Raw genomic sequence first — 15,777 nt, 5'->3', positions numbered from 1 at the left:
GCTGCTGTCACAGTCAGTTTAATGTGAATAAAATATTCCTGCATCCTTTGGCGCATGCGCGATACTGCCCTTCCGCCAAAGCTGACTGTTCCTGAGTAGAGGAGCGCATGCGTGAGGCCCTCCCCCAGTGCTGCCATTGAGGAGCATTTACTCAGTGAGTGCAAGAGGTTTGTTTGAAACAGACCGCGATGGAGAGATCAGCGCCCAGGGAAGCGAGGGAACAGCAGGCTCCTTTGGGACACAGAGGGGGCTCCGAGACCGGGATTGATTCGGGGTGAGTTCAGGGAGAACCGGGGGCTGTTTGTAAGAGGCCGAGCGGAGCAGGAACTGGTCCCGGAACTTGGAGTGAGCGGGCTGGGGGGAAGAGAGAGGCCTTTCTCGGGCTGTGTGTGGGCCTGCTGAGGGAGGCAGAGCGGGAAGAAGCTGCTGTGGGACATTCTTGGGGTTTACAATCCTCTGAACACTGATGGGAATTCATTGTTTGGCTTCTGTTTCACGCTGTTTGTTGATGTTGGGCGGTGAATAATGGAAGCACAGACCATAATTTTGTGACAATCCTATAAAGGACACATATCAGAGTGAACAGATTTGAAGTTTCGAGTAAAGCATTGGACATAGCGTCCCTTGTTCCTTCCTTCAACATTTAGTGTTTTGGCAGCTTACTATTGATGCATTGCAGCTGCTTCAGGAATTCCCATTCATGGAGGTGAACAGATATTAGTTCTGGATCTCACCCAATTGTCACAAAGTTGCAAATAAAAGAAACCGAGACCAGGAGCAACTCAGGGAAAGAGTGGAATCAAAACCTGGTTCTGTTTGAATTGCTAGGTTTGAAAATACCCTAATGATTATTAACTGACTGTCACACTGATCAGTTTAATCTTGCCTAACTTGGCTTATGTTGATTTACAGCTGAAAAATCTTCTGTCTTCTGCCAAGCAAGTATTTGAATGACGAAGACAATGTCATATTTCCTCAGTACAAAGCCAAGTGTGACCAGCTGCTTCTAACAAACAGCAGGTATGTCAAAGCAGAGAACATCCTTTCCACAGGCACAGAGCAGATTGGATCAGATTTAGTTTGAGCTCAATTTCCAGAGATATATCCAAACAAGCAAACAGTCAGACTCAACTGCAGAAAGACAAGTTTCTTTTTTTCTCTGTATTCTCCATCAACACCTTTCCGGTTTCAATTAATATGATCCACAGGCCATGAACAATCACAGCATGTTTGAAGATGACTGGTTGTTTAAAGTAGGCAATTGGTGTACTAAATCAAGTTTTCATTTTAAAAGGGCATTTTAAATGTCACAATCCGGATAAACAATGACCTCATGCTTTTACATAGTTTCAACAGCCATATGTGACAAGTAGTGAATCATTACTGAGAACACGCACACATATACAAAGGTACTGACTGATTCAGATTGAACCATCATATCAACACACAAGATACAGAGACTAACAGCGATGTACACACATTTACACTGGAGGAAACAGAAATGAATATATACAAAATGTTTACACAAAAACAAGCAACTAAATCCCATTCAGGCAGCATTCCATTTCAATAAGGGTGTCATGGCAGCTGAGGAGCTGCCAACCCCACCTTGATCTCAACATCATTCTCAACATATTCACCTTGCAGGGATAGAAATTAAATTTTCACTCTGCCCAGTATTACACATTTTTTAATAAAAATAAATTAACTCGGTCTCCAAATTCACTTTAATCTTCTACGAAGAATCCCAAATGTCCCACCCTATGAAATATTACAAAAAAGCAAGAAAATAGTATAATATCATCAATTTAGCAATATAATCAAATAATTACCCTTTAATTCAACAAAGGAATTTAGCCAAATCTTGTAATTTGTAAATTCTCATTCTTTTTGCAGGAAGAGTTCAACCATGTTCAATAAATTTGCCTGAATGATTTAAATCTTTTCCACTGTATGACAAAAATACAAGTCTTTTCACTTTCCTCATCGCCACCACAGAGCATCAGGAGAGTACTGCTAATGGCTTGCACCGTCACACCACAGAACAGGATTACGTAATACACACAATAGAATAATGAAGTGAACTAGCCAATTCTCTTTCCTGTAGCAGGAACATTGTGGTCAGTCGGCTACAATGCAGTTTATTTGTTCATTTCCCTTTCCGTGACACACTACCAAAGGAATGTAACGCCTGTCTATTTCTCAGCATTATTCACAAAAGTACGTAGCTATGCTGATGAAAAACTGATGACATCCTGAAGAACAGCCCATGGTATCATTCCTGCCAGTTTGAGTCTGCACTATAGGAGTTGGAAAACCCTTTAATTTTCTATTACACAGTCTATGACACAAAACAAATGCACTGAGCAGAAACTGACAGGTACAGATCGATAAGTGCACTCACACATTCACATAACTGAAATTGACAGCCATAAATTAATATCTAAATTCAGAGTCACAAAGAAGCTGGCCTGTATAGTTTGGTGACTGTACTTATATATTCACAGAGCAGTCAGATTGGTAACTATATTGCAATGTTCACATTGCAGAAAAGTGCATGTATAGATTGCTAACTGCATGCTGTAACACATATAGCAGAAATCGACAAGGACAAATTGAGAATGATATTTACATATCAGAACTAGCAGGTACAAATTGGTAAGCACATTCACATATTCGCAACACAGAAGCTGATAGGATAACATTGATAAATGCACTCTCACATTCACATGGTAGACACTGACAGTTACAGATTAATAACTGCACCCTCAAATACATAGAGCTGAAACTGACAGGAACAAATTAGTAAATACACCCTGACATTCACATTGTAGTGACTGGCAGAGGTAGTTACTGACAGAGAAAGCTTGATAACAAATGTATCATATCCACGAAACAGAAACTGACAGGAACAGATTAACAATAACACAGTTTCATATTGCATAAACTGACAAGTAATTTTTGATAACTAATCTCACAATTTCATACAGGTATCTGACAAGTATAGATCAATTGCAATACTGAGTTTGACAATAGAATAAAAACTGACAACTACACTCTCACATTCAACTTATATTATAAACAGTTGCAGCTTGATATCAACTCTCACCCATTCACATTGCAGTCACTGACTGGGACAGATTGATGATGACACTCACACATTCATATGACAGAAACTAACAGAGGTTCAACTCGATAACTAAAACCACATATAGATGTAGGAGACGCTGACCGGTGGAGACTGATAATTATACTCTCATTCACATTGCAGAAACTGAAATGGATAACTGCACCCACATATTCATTAAGAAACTGACAGGTACAGATTTGATAACCACAGTCACACATTCAGATTGCAATAACTGACAGGAACAGATTGACCCTTCATATGAGATATTCCAAAGAAAGTAATAAAACAATGTCATTTATTCAAATTATCAATACAGCTCCCTCCAACATTATGGAATATAATTGATCAGGTCCCAGAATTTGAGACACATTTATGTTTTCTTAACATCTCTTGCACCTCCTCTTTTGGCCTATGGACTGTTTTCAAGATATCAATATTTATTTCCCAACGTTCCCTAGCCTCCACTTCTATGTCTCCAGACATAGAACAACAACTGTACTCACACATTCATATTACAAAGAATGGCAGATTCAGATTGATAAATGCATTCATATGTTGTCAGATCAGAAACTGATGGGGAGAGATTCATCTAGCAGAAACTTTCAGGTATAGTCTTTTCGTTAGAATTAGAAGCCATGCAGTTTTGAAACAGGACCTTCAGTCTGGCAAATCCACACCGACCCTCTGAAGATTCTCTCAACCAGAACCACCCCCTTATCACTCTACATTTACCCCTGACTAATGCACCTAACCCACACATCCCTGAACACTATGGGCAATTTAGCATGGCCAATTCACATCACCTCTTCTTTGGACTGTGGGAGGAAACCGGGCACCCAGAGGAAACCCACACAGACACTGGGAGAATGTGCAAACTCCACGCAGACAGTCGCCCGAGGCTGAAATCGAATCCAGGTCCCTGGCACTGAGGCAATGGAGCCAACCGCTAAGCTACTGTGCCGTATAATGTACCACATTATACAAGAATATTCACACCGCAGAAACTGACTGGTACAGATTGATTACTACACACGTATGTTCACAGAACAAAAACTGACAGTTACAGATTGATAACTACATTTTCATATTCACATTGGAGAAAAGGACAGGTATGATTTAATGAATACATTTGCATTTTTACAAGCAGAAACATTCAGGGATATATTAATAACAGCATTCATACATTCACATATCTGAAACTGATAAGTACAGATCAAAAATTAAACTTGCTTATTGACGTAGCAGAAACTAAGACACACAGATTGATACTTGCACTCATACATTCAGATAGCAGAAACTGACGGGCACAGATGGATAACTACACTCACACAGCAGAAATTGACAAAAACTTTCCCATCGCATAACCCATCAGGTAAAGATTTATTACTACACTTTCAAGTTGACAGAGGGAAAATCACACTGTTATGTACAATTGATAACATCAGAATCTCACAGGTACATATTGGTAACTACGCTCTCTCATTGACCCAGCAGAAATTGACAGATGCAGACTGATAATTACACTGACACATTCACAGCACAAACTGACAAGAACAGGTTGACAACTACACTCATTCATTCATGTAGCAGAAACTAATAGGTAGTGCAGGAGTCTTGTGTGGCTATTTCCATTGCAAACAAGTATGCTGTTTTGGAAAATGTAGGGAGTGATTGATTCACAGGGGAACATAGCACAAACAGCCAAGTTTCTAGTATTGAGACTGGCTCTAATGCAATGAGAGGTACATCGGGTTCCAAGAGATCAATTGTGTTAGGGGACTCTCTAGTCTGAGGTACAGACAGATTTTTCTGTGGCCAGCAGTGAAAAATCAGAATGGTGAGTTGCTTCCCTGGTGCCAGGATCAAGGATGTCTCAGAGGATGCAGAATGTTCTCAAGGGAGAGAGAGGCCAGCAGTAGTTCATTGTCCACATTGGTACCAATGAGACAGGAAGGGAAAAGGTTGAGATTCTGAAGGGAGATGACAGAGAGTTAGGCAGGAATTTAAAAAGAAGGTCCTTGAGAGTAGTAATATCTGCATTACTCCCAGTGCTACGAGATGGTGAAGGCAGTCGTAGGAGGATAGAGCAGATAAATGCATGGCTGAGGAGCAGGTGTATAGGCAAAGGATTCACATTTTTGGATCATTGGAATTTCTTTTGGGGTAGAAGTGACCTGTACAAGAAGGACAGATTAACAAAGAGATGGGGTACTGGGCTAATGGTCGGATACTTGGTAGTGTGGATGAGCAGAGGGATCTTGGTGTCCATGTACACAGATCTTTGAAAGTTGCCACCCAGGTAAATAGTGCGGTGAAGGAGGCATATGGCGTACTGGCTTTTATTGGTAGAGGAATTGAGTTCTGGAGTACTGAGGTCATGTTGCAGTTGTATAGTACTCTGGTGCGGCCGCATCTGGAGTATTTTGTGCAGTTTTGGTCGCCATACTATTGGAAGGATGTGGAGGCACTGGAACGGGTGCAGAGGAGGTTTACCAGGATGTTGCCTGGTATGGTAGGAAGATCGTATGAGGAAAGGCTGAGGCACTTGGGGTTGTTTTCATTGGAGAAAAGAAGGTTTAGGGGTGACTTGATAGAGGTGTATAAGATGATTAGGGGTTTAGATAGGGTCGACAGTGAGAATCTTTTTCCTCGTATGGAGTCAGCTATTACAAGTGGGCATAGCTTTAAAAATTGAGTGGGGGTAGGTATAGGACAGATGTTAGGGGTAGGTTCTTTACTCAGCGAGTCGTGAGTTCATGGAATGCCCTGCCAGTAGCAGTGGTGGACTCTCCCTCATTATGGGCATTTAAGCGGGCATTGGATAGGCATATGGAGGATAGTGGGCTAGTGTAGCTTAGGTGGGCTTGGATCGGCGCAACATCGAAGGGCCTGTACTGCGCTGTATTGTTCTATGTTCTATGTTCTAAACAAGTATGCTGTTTTGGAAAATGTAGGGAGTGATTGATTCATAGGGGAACATAGCACAAACAGCCAAGTTTCTAGTATTGAGACTGGCTCTAATGCAATGAGAGGTACATCGGGTTCCAAGAGATCAATTGTGTTAGGGGACTCTCTAGTCTGAGGTACAGACAGATTTTTCTGTGGCCAGCAGTGAAAAATCAGAATGGTGAGTTGCTTCCCTGGTGCCAGGATCAAGGATGTCTCAGAGGATGCAGAATGTTCTCAAGGGAGAGAGAGGCCAGCAGTAGTTCATTGTCCACATTGGTACCAATGAGACAGGAAGGGAAAAGGTTGAGATTCTGAAGGGAGATGACAGGAATTTAAAAAGGAGGTCCTTGAGAGTAGTAATATCTGCATTACTCCCAGTGCTACGAGATGGTGAAGGCAGTCGTAGGAGGATAGAGCAGATAAATGCATGGCTGAGGAGCAGGTGTATAGGCAAAGGATTCACATTTTTGGATCATTGGAATTTCTTTTGGGGTAGAAGTGACCTGTACAAGAAGGACAGATTGCACATAAATTGGAAGGGGACTAATATACTGTCAGGGAAATTTGCAAGAGCTGCTCGAGAGAGGGCGGACGGGTGGGACCCAGGGAAATAATGAGGAAAGAGATCAATCTGAGACTGGTACAGTTGAGAACAGAAGCGAGTCAAACAGTCAGGGCAGGCAGGGACAAGGTAGGACTAATAAACTAAACTGCATTTCTTTCAATGCAAGTGGCCTAACAGGGAAGGCAGATGAACTCAGGGCATGGTTAGGAAGATGGGAGTCGAATATCATAGCAATTACAGAAACATGGCTCAGGGATGGGCAGGACTGGCAGCTTAATGTTCCAGGATACAAATGCTACAGGAAGGATAGAAAGGGAGGCAAGAGAGGAGGGGTAGTGGCGTTTTTGATAAGGGATAGTATTACAGCTGTGCTGAGGGAAGATACATCCAGGGAAGTTATTTGGGTGGAACTGAGAAATAAAAAAGGAATAATCACCTTCTTGGGATTGTATTATAGACCCCCTAATAGTCAGAGGGAAATTGAGAAACAAACTTGTCAGGAGATCTCAGCTATCTGTAAGAATAATAGGGTGGTTATGGTAGGGGATTTTAACTTTCCAGATTTGTTAAGTGTACAAGAAAATTTTCTGATTCAGTATGTGGATGTACCTAATAGAGAAGGTGCAAAACTTGACCTACTCTTAGAAATAAGGCAGGGCAGGTGAATGAGGTGTCAGTGGGGGAGCACTTTGGGGCCAGCGACCATAATTCTATTAGATTTAAAATAGTGATGCAAAAGGATAGACCAGATCTAAAAGTTGAAGTTCTAAATTGGAAAAAAGCCAATTTTGACGGTATTAGACAAGAACTTTCAAAAACTGATTGGGGGCAGATGTTCGCAGGTAAAGGGAAGCCTTCAGGAATGATATAACAAGAATCCAGAGAAAGCATATTCCTGTTAGGGTGAAAGGAAAGGCTAGTAGGTATTAGGAATGCTGGATGACTAAAGAAATTGAAGGCTTGGTTAAGAAAAAGAAGTAAGCATATGTAAGGTATAGACAGGTTAAATTGAGTGAATCCTTAGAAGAGTATAAAGGCAGTAGGAGTATACTTAAGAGAGAAATCAGCAGGGCAAAAAGGGGACATGAGATGACTTTGGCAAATAGAAGCAAGGAGACTCCAAAGAGTTTTTACAAATACATTAAGGACAAAAGGGTAACTAGGGAGAGAATAGGGCCTCCCAAAGATCAGCAAGGCACCCTTGTGTGGACCCGCAGAAAATAGGGGATTTACTAAATGAGTATTTTGCATCAGTATTTACTGTGGAAAAGAATATGGAAGATATAGACTGTAGGGAAATAGATGGTGACACTCTGAAAAATGTCCATATTACAGAGGAGGAAGTGCTGGATGCCTTGATATGCATAAAGGTGGATAAATCCCAAGGACCTGATCAGGTGTACCCAAGAACTCTGTGGGAAACTAGGGAAGATATTGCTGGGCCTCTTGCTGAGATATTTGTGTCATCAATAGTCACAGGTGGGGTGCTGGAAGACTGGAGGTTGGCTAACGTGGTACAACTGTTTAAGAAGTGTGGTAAGGACAAGCCAGGGAACTATAGACCAGTGAGCCTGATGTCGGTGGTGGGCAAGTTATTGGAAGGAATCCTAACAGACAAGATGTACTGTATTTGGAAAGGCAAGGATTGATTAGAGATAGTCAACGTTTTTTGTGCATAGCAAATCATGTCTCACAAACCTAATTGAGTTTTTTGAAGAAGTAACAAAGAAGATTGATGAGGGCAGAGTGGTCCTATATGGACTTCAGTCAGGCGTTTGTGAAGGTTCCCATGGGGGACTGGTTAGCAAGATTAGATCTCATGGAATATAGGGAGAACTAGCCACTTGGATACAGAACTGTCTCAAAGGTAGAAGACAGAGGGTGGTGGTGGAGAGTTGTTTTGCAGAATGGAGGTCTGTGACCAGTGGAGTGCCACAAGGATCAGTGCTGGGTCCTCTACATTTTATCATTTATATAAATGATTTGGATGTGAGCATAAGAGGTATCGTTAGTAAGTTTGCAGATGACACCAAAACTGTAAGTGTAGTGGACAGCGAAGAGGGTTACCTCAGATTCCAACAGGATTTTGATCAGATCAGCCAATGGGCTGAGAAATAACAGATGGAGTTTAATTCAGATAAATGCGATCTGTTGCATTTTGGGAAAGCAACTCTTTGCAGGACTTGTACACTTAATGGTAAGGTCCGAGGGAGTGTTGCAGAACAAAGAGACCTTGGAGTGCAGGTTCATAGCTCCTTGAAAGTAGAGTCACAGGAAGATAGGATAGTGAAGAAGGCATTTGGTATGCTTTCCTTTATCGGTCACTGTATTGAGAACAGGAGTTTGGAGGTCACTTTGCAGCTGTACAGGACACTGGTTAGGCCACTGTTGGAATATTGCGTATAATTCTGGTCTCCCTCCTATCAGAAAGATGTTGTGAAACTTGAAAGGGTTCAGAAAAGATTTACAAGGATGTTGCCAGGGTTAGAGGATTTCAGCTATTGGGAGAGGCTAAACAGCAGGGGCTGTTTTCCCTGGAGTGTTGGAAGCTAGGGGTGACATTATAGAGGTTTCCCAAATTTTAAGGGACATGGATAGGATAAATAGACAAAGTCCTTTCCCTGGGGTGGGGGAAGTCCAAAACTAGAGGGCATAGGTTTAGGGTGAGAGAGGAAAGATATAAAAGAGACGTAAGAGGCAACATTTTCACACAGAGGGTGATACACATATGGAATGAGCTGCCAGAGGAAGTGGTGGAGACGGGTACAATTGCAACATTTAAGAGGCATTTGGATGGGTATATGAATGGGAAGAGTTTGGATGGATATTGGCTGGGTGCTGACAGGTGGGACTAGCTTGGGCTGGGATATCTGGTCAGCATGGACGGGTTGGACCGAAGGGTCTGTTTCCTTGCTGTACATCTCTGACTTTGTGACTGTATGAGGTACAGATGATGACCACTAATTGCATATTCACAGAGCCGAATGTTCCAATGCTGGGCTCACACATTCACATTACAGAAACTGACGTACGTTTTGATAAAGGCATTCGGACATTTCCAGACCAGAAACTTACAGCTACATGTTCATATCAACATTCTCTCACACAGACAGTAGAAACTCACAGGGATACATTGGGAAATACACATACACATTCGCATAGTGGAAACTGACATGTCCATATCGATGACTATATTTGGATGTTCACAAAGCAAAGACAGATTGATAACTGCACCATATTCACAGAACATAATCTGACAGGTAGAGATTAATAACTATATTTCTATAAGCAGATAGTTGAAACTGACAGGTTTTTAAATTGATAACCTCATTCACAAATTCATAACACAGATACTGACAAGGAATGATTGATATACACACTCACATATTCACCAAGCAGAAACTGACTGGTACAGATTGATAACTAAACTCACATGTTGAAATAGCATAAGCTGAATGGTGCAGATTTATAGCTCATACTGCCAGATATTGGTTGAGATGTACACTCTCATTGACATAGCAAACACTGCAGGTATAGTTTAATTACTTCCTCAGATATATGGAGGAAACACTGCCAGGGACAGATTACACTCTTCTCATCAAATAACAGAAAACCACAGGTACAATTTGATAACAACACTTCCACTTTCACAGAACATAAACTTGCAGATTCAGTTTGATAAGTACTCTCAATTTTACATAGAATCTGACAGGTAGAGATTGAAAATTCTATCTCAATATGACTCACATATTGACTTGGCAGAAACAGATAGACATAGATTCAAACCTGTGGTCCCATACTCACATTAACAACACTGACTGGTATACTACAGAATAGACAGAGAAAATTTTCTGACAAGTATAATTTGATAAAGACATACATACGGCAGAATGTATTGGTCACAACACTGTCTCACCGAGCAGAAACTGGTGGGGAAATATTGATAAATACACTCATATATTCACATTGTAGAGACTGACAGGAAGAGTTGCTTCTGAATTTCTCGTATTCACACAGTGGAATTAGGTGTAGATAGATTGACAATTTCACACACATATTCAGCCAGAAAAACTGACAGGTATGGATTGGTAACTACATTTACAGATGCACATACATTCTGACAGGGACAGATCAAAACTGAACTCTCAGAAAAACTCAAAGCAGAATCTGACAGATACAAAAAGATAAATGCATTTACACATCCATAAAACCAAACACTGACAGTTACGGATTGAATCAGAGTGTTTAATTAACAGAGAACAGAAACTAATGAGGAAAGATTGATCAATTCACTTTCACATTGCAAAGGCTGACAGCAATAGATTGATAAATACACCCACAGACACAGAGCAGAAACTGATAGGTACAAATTGATAACTACACGCATGTATGCACGTAGCAGAAAGTGACATAGACAGATTGGTAACCACAGTCACATGTTCTCATTGCAAAAACTGACAGCGACACATTGATTGACAACTACTTGTTGACATGGTTAGGTGAATTGGCCATGCTAAATTGCCCGTAGTGTTAGGTGAAAAAGGGTAAATGTAGGGGAATGGGTCTGGGCGCGTTGCTCTTCGGAGGGTCGGTGTGGACTTGTTGGGCCGAAAGGCCTGTTTCCACACTAAGTAATCTAATCTAATGACAAAACTGACAGGTAGAGTCTGAAAATGACAGTCACCTTCACACAGCAGAATCTGACAGGCACATATTGATAATTGCATTCTCACATTCACATTGACTGAAACTGACAGGTATATGTTGATAAATGCATTCACTTATTAACAAACCAGAAACTGACTGGTGCAGGTTATTCCTGACACACTCACATTAACAGAGCAGAAACTGACAGGGATAGGCTGGTCAATAAACTCACACATTGACATTGAAGAGACTGACAAATTCATATTTAGAACTGTATTTTGACATTTACAAGTAGAGATGGATAACTAAATGCAAATATTCATACAGAGGAAACTGACAGGTACAAATTGATAGCTATATTTACATATCCACGAAACAGAGACTGACTGGAACAAATTGAGAAATACATTCTCATTGCAGAAATGGACAGTGCTCTCAGCTACAGGGTTATGGGGGTGCAGGAAGATGGGATTACCATGGCCATCTAGTGTATTTGTGTTGGAATGAATAAGATAGGCCAAATGGCCCCTTTATGTACAATTTCATTGCAATGGATCGATAGTTCTATATCAACCTGTCCCTGTGAATCACTGCTATGTGAATACATAAGTAATTTCAGAAAGATTTAGAGGGACAAAATGTGAGAGTGTGTTTGTCATTCACATAGTAGGAATTGACATGCATAATTCAATAATGAAACTGATATTCACAGCCCCACTTGCATTGGATAACCCATTCATGGAGCTGTACAGTTATTAGGGAGTTTCTGGACCTCACTCAATTGGTGTTTAATTAACAAAAAGAAAAATCATCAGACATGTCGTTCTGTTGGAATTCTTGTCTTTAAATACAATATCCTAATGATTATTAACAGAATGTTCCGTTGATCAGTTAAATATGGTCAAACTTGGCTGATGGTGATTTACAGGAGATTTCCCTTCTGCTTTCCTCCAGGGAAATACTTGAAGGACCAAGACAATGTAATTTTTCCTCGGTACAGAGCCAAGGGTGACCAGTTCCTTCTAACAAACAGCAGGTATGTTACTGCTGTCAGAGTGAAGAATATAATTTCCACAGCCAGAGCGGATTGGGTCAGCTTCACGTTGAGCTCAATTTGAGAGAGAAAGACAACAGAGAAAATGTAAGTTTGTTTTTTTTTCCTCACAATTCACAATGCACATGTGTCCAGTTTGAACAAATATCACTGGTCACAGCTCATTGACATTTGCACAATATTTAAACTGCAAAGTCTGAACTCTTGTCCAAACTCTCTCTCTCTCTCTCTGTCTCTCTATACAAACGTACCCACTGTGGAAGAACTGACAGTTACAGATGATGACTACACTCACACATTCAGATGGCAGAAACTGTCAGGGACAGATTGTGAGAGAATAATAATCATTCACCTCGCAAAAGCTTACAGGGACAGATTGATAATCGCACTCCTGTTTTATACAGCCAATAACGAAAAGTAAACTAACCCTTAACCAACCTGAAATTCTGAACAACACTGTCATTCACAGTGTAATCAGGGAATCGTAGTTTAAACAAATAACACAAGAGATTGTCACAATTAAAATTCGCACAAATACCATGTTCAAAATATCCTTAAATAACAGTAACCAGTTCAAAGTGAGTACAAATGACTTGTCACCAAATAATTTTCAGAGAAAATCCACATAGCAAAGTTTATAATAAAAAAAATCCTGCTAGAAACTGACATGCATGGAATAATATCTATTCTAATGTAGTGCAAAGTAAGATATCAGGAACTTAAGTATTGGCAGCAGGCTGTTTACACCAATTGAGGGGCCGAACAGATAGAGAGTAAAAGTATTGTTAGTCAGTAGGGAGCAAAAAGCACGGATCACAGGACATCCGTTCTCTTTAGTCATTGGGGTAATCAGAGTAAAAATGACACACACACTGGCAGCTCTTCTGAGGAATGCATGAACAGTTTGAGATTATACTACTGGAGATTTGAAGCAGAATAGGGGAAAAGATAATTGAAGGGTGTTGACAGAGTAGATGCTGGTAGAATGTCCTTCATAGAGTCGTAAAGATGTACAGCATGGGAACAGTCCCTTCACTCCAACTCGTCTATGCCAACCAGTCATTCCAACCCAATCTTGTCCCATCTGCCAGCACGGGGCCCATATCCCTCCAAACCCTTCCTATTCATATACACATCCAAATGCCTTTTAAATGTTGCAATTCTACTAGCCTCCACACTTCTTCTGGCATCTAATTGCATACATGGACCACCCTCTGCGTGAAAAAGTTGCCCCTTAGGTCTCTTTTATATCTTTTCCCTCTCACCCTAAACCTATGCCCTCTAGTTCTGGACTTCCCTCCCCAGGGAAAAGATTTTGTCTATTCATCATATCCATGCCTCTCATAATTTTGTAAGCTTCTGTAAGGTTAGATGCGTTAGTCAGGGGTAAGTATAGGGTAGGGGAATGAGTTTGGGTGCTTTTCTCTTCGGAGGGGCGGTGTGGACTTGTTGGGCCAAAGGGCCTGTTTCCACACTGTAGATTATCTAATCTAATCTAATCTAAGGTCACCCCTCCACCTCCGCTCTAGGCAAAACAGCCTATTCAGCTTCTCCCCATAGCTCAAATCCTCCAACCCTGACAACAACCTTGTAAATCTTTTCTGAATCCTTTCAAGTTTCACAATATCCTTCTGATAGGAAGGAGACCAGACTTATATGCAATAGTGAAACAGTGGCCTAACCAATGTCATGTACAGCTGTAAAGTGACTTCCTAACTCCTGTACTCAATACAGTGACCGATAAAGGAAGGCATACCAAACGCCTTCTTCACTATCCTATCTATCTGCGACTCCACTTTCAAGGAGCTATGAACCTGCACTCCAAGGCCTCTTTGTTCAGCAACACTCCCTAGGACCTTACCATTAAGTGTATAAGTCCTGCGAAGATTTGCTTTCACAAAATGCTACACCTTGCATTTATCTGAGTTAAACTCCATCTGCCACTTCTCCGCCCATGAACCCATTTGATCAAGATCCTGTTGCAATCTGAGGTAACCTTCTTCACTGTCCACTATTCCTCCAATTTTGGTGTCATCCGCAAACTTACGAACTATACCTGTTATGGTCGCATCCAAATCATTTATATAAATAACGAAAAGTGATGGACCAAGCACCGATTCTTGTGGCACTGCACTGGTCACGGGCCTCCAGTCTGATCCTGACAGATCCACATTGAGTCCCAAACTAACCAACCAGAGAGAAGCTATCATGCCTACAAAGTAGCCAATTTGGAGCCATGCTTTCCTCCATCCTTTATTAGCATGGCTGATGCCGTCAGTCTATAAAGAGTGAGCTCCAAGCCCACTTTCCCTTATTTTGTGTCTGAGAGTAAGCGGTGGTATGGCTGAGGAAAAGAAGGGTCAAGTTTCCAAGAATGGCACCAGTGAAGGGCGGCAAAAAGAGGAGTCGGTCCAAGAAAGATTGTTACTCCATCTACATCTACAAAGTGATGCAGCAGGTCCACCCCGACACCGGCATCTCCTCCAAGGTCATGAGCATCATGAACTCATTCGTCAACGACATTTTCGAGCGCATCGCGGGGGAGGCTTCCCGCCTGGCCCATTACAACAAGCGCAGCACCATCAGCTCCCGGGAGATCCAGACCGCCGTGCGGCTGCTGCTGCCCGGGGAGCTGGCCAAGCACGCCGTGTCGGAGGGCACAAAGACAGTGACCAAGTACACCAGCTCCAAGTGAGGGACCGTACTGCACTGAAACACACACATCCACAACCCAAAGGCTCTTATAAGAGCCACCTACAACTTTCCTGAAACAGCTGGACCATTATGTTTCTGGGTATGTACCATTAATGTCCCTGCGGGATTTGTCTGTTGTAAATGTTATATAAAGTAATGAGTGATCGCTGACCCGATGCGCGCCTTACTCTCAGATGCGATTATGTATATCCTGTAGTCCCTGCCTGGGGAGAGAGATCATCTTAAACGCCACTGAGTCATTTTTCAGCTGCTTGTATGTGTCCGTGTTACTCGATCAGTTCAGGAGTTACAAGCCCCAATAGGGCACGAACCCTGAGTTTCACCCCCGGAAAACGAAGTGCCCTTTTGCCCCGAGTACCAGCCGACTAGCGAAATAAACAGGTTCCCTCGGAGTGCGATTTTACTTTGTTTACTTTTCATTTCCAAATCTCCGCACTGGTATTGTCAGGATGCTGCGCCGGGCAAAATGCACCGAAACAAAACTAGAACAGCTGCAGAAGTGTGTGAGAAACAAAAGCTCACTCACTTCAATAATTTCAGTCCGAGACCAAAAATTTGAACTGGTAGTGCCGCTTTATTTGTACACTTGCAAGTGGGTGCAATGTCTAATGCCAGGTAAGACAATGACAAATACACACCAAATCCAACAAACTCTCGAAATTTATACAGTTTGAATCCCCATATTTTTTTCTTATTTCATTGTTTGCCCCCATCCTC

At 41.6% G+C, this 15,777-nt stretch overlaps 1 protein-coding gene across 1 annotated transcript; it reads left to right on the top strand.

The window, feature by feature from the left end:
• The first annotated feature begins 14,704 nt into the window (after positions 1-14,704).
• LOC122544608 (histone H2B-like) lies at positions 14,705-15,055 on the top strand. The gene has a single exon (XM_043683926.1). The coding sequence runs from the start codon at positions 14,720-14,722 to the stop codon at positions 15,038-15,040; it is 321 nt and encodes a 106-aa protein (XP_043539861.1). The 5' UTR covers positions 14,705-14,719; the 3' UTR covers positions 15,041-15,055.
• Positions 15,056-15,777: the final 722 nt, after the last annotated feature.

This window comes from Chiloscyllium plagiosum, chromosome 50 (genome assembly GCF_004010195.1).
Source record: "Chiloscyllium plagiosum isolate BGI_BamShark_2017 chromosome 50, ASM401019v2, whole genome shotgun sequence".
Lineage (NCBI taxonomy): Eukaryota > Metazoa > Chordata > Chondrichthyes > Orectolobiformes > Hemiscylliidae > Chiloscyllium > Chiloscyllium plagiosum.
This window is presented reverse-complemented; position numbering and strand designations above follow the sequence as displayed.

Coding starts and splice junctions, on each gene's coding strand:
- LOC122544608 (XM_043683926.1), top strand. CDS start 14,720: ATGGCACCAGTGAAGGGCGGCAAAAAGAGGAGTCGGTCCAAGAAAGAT.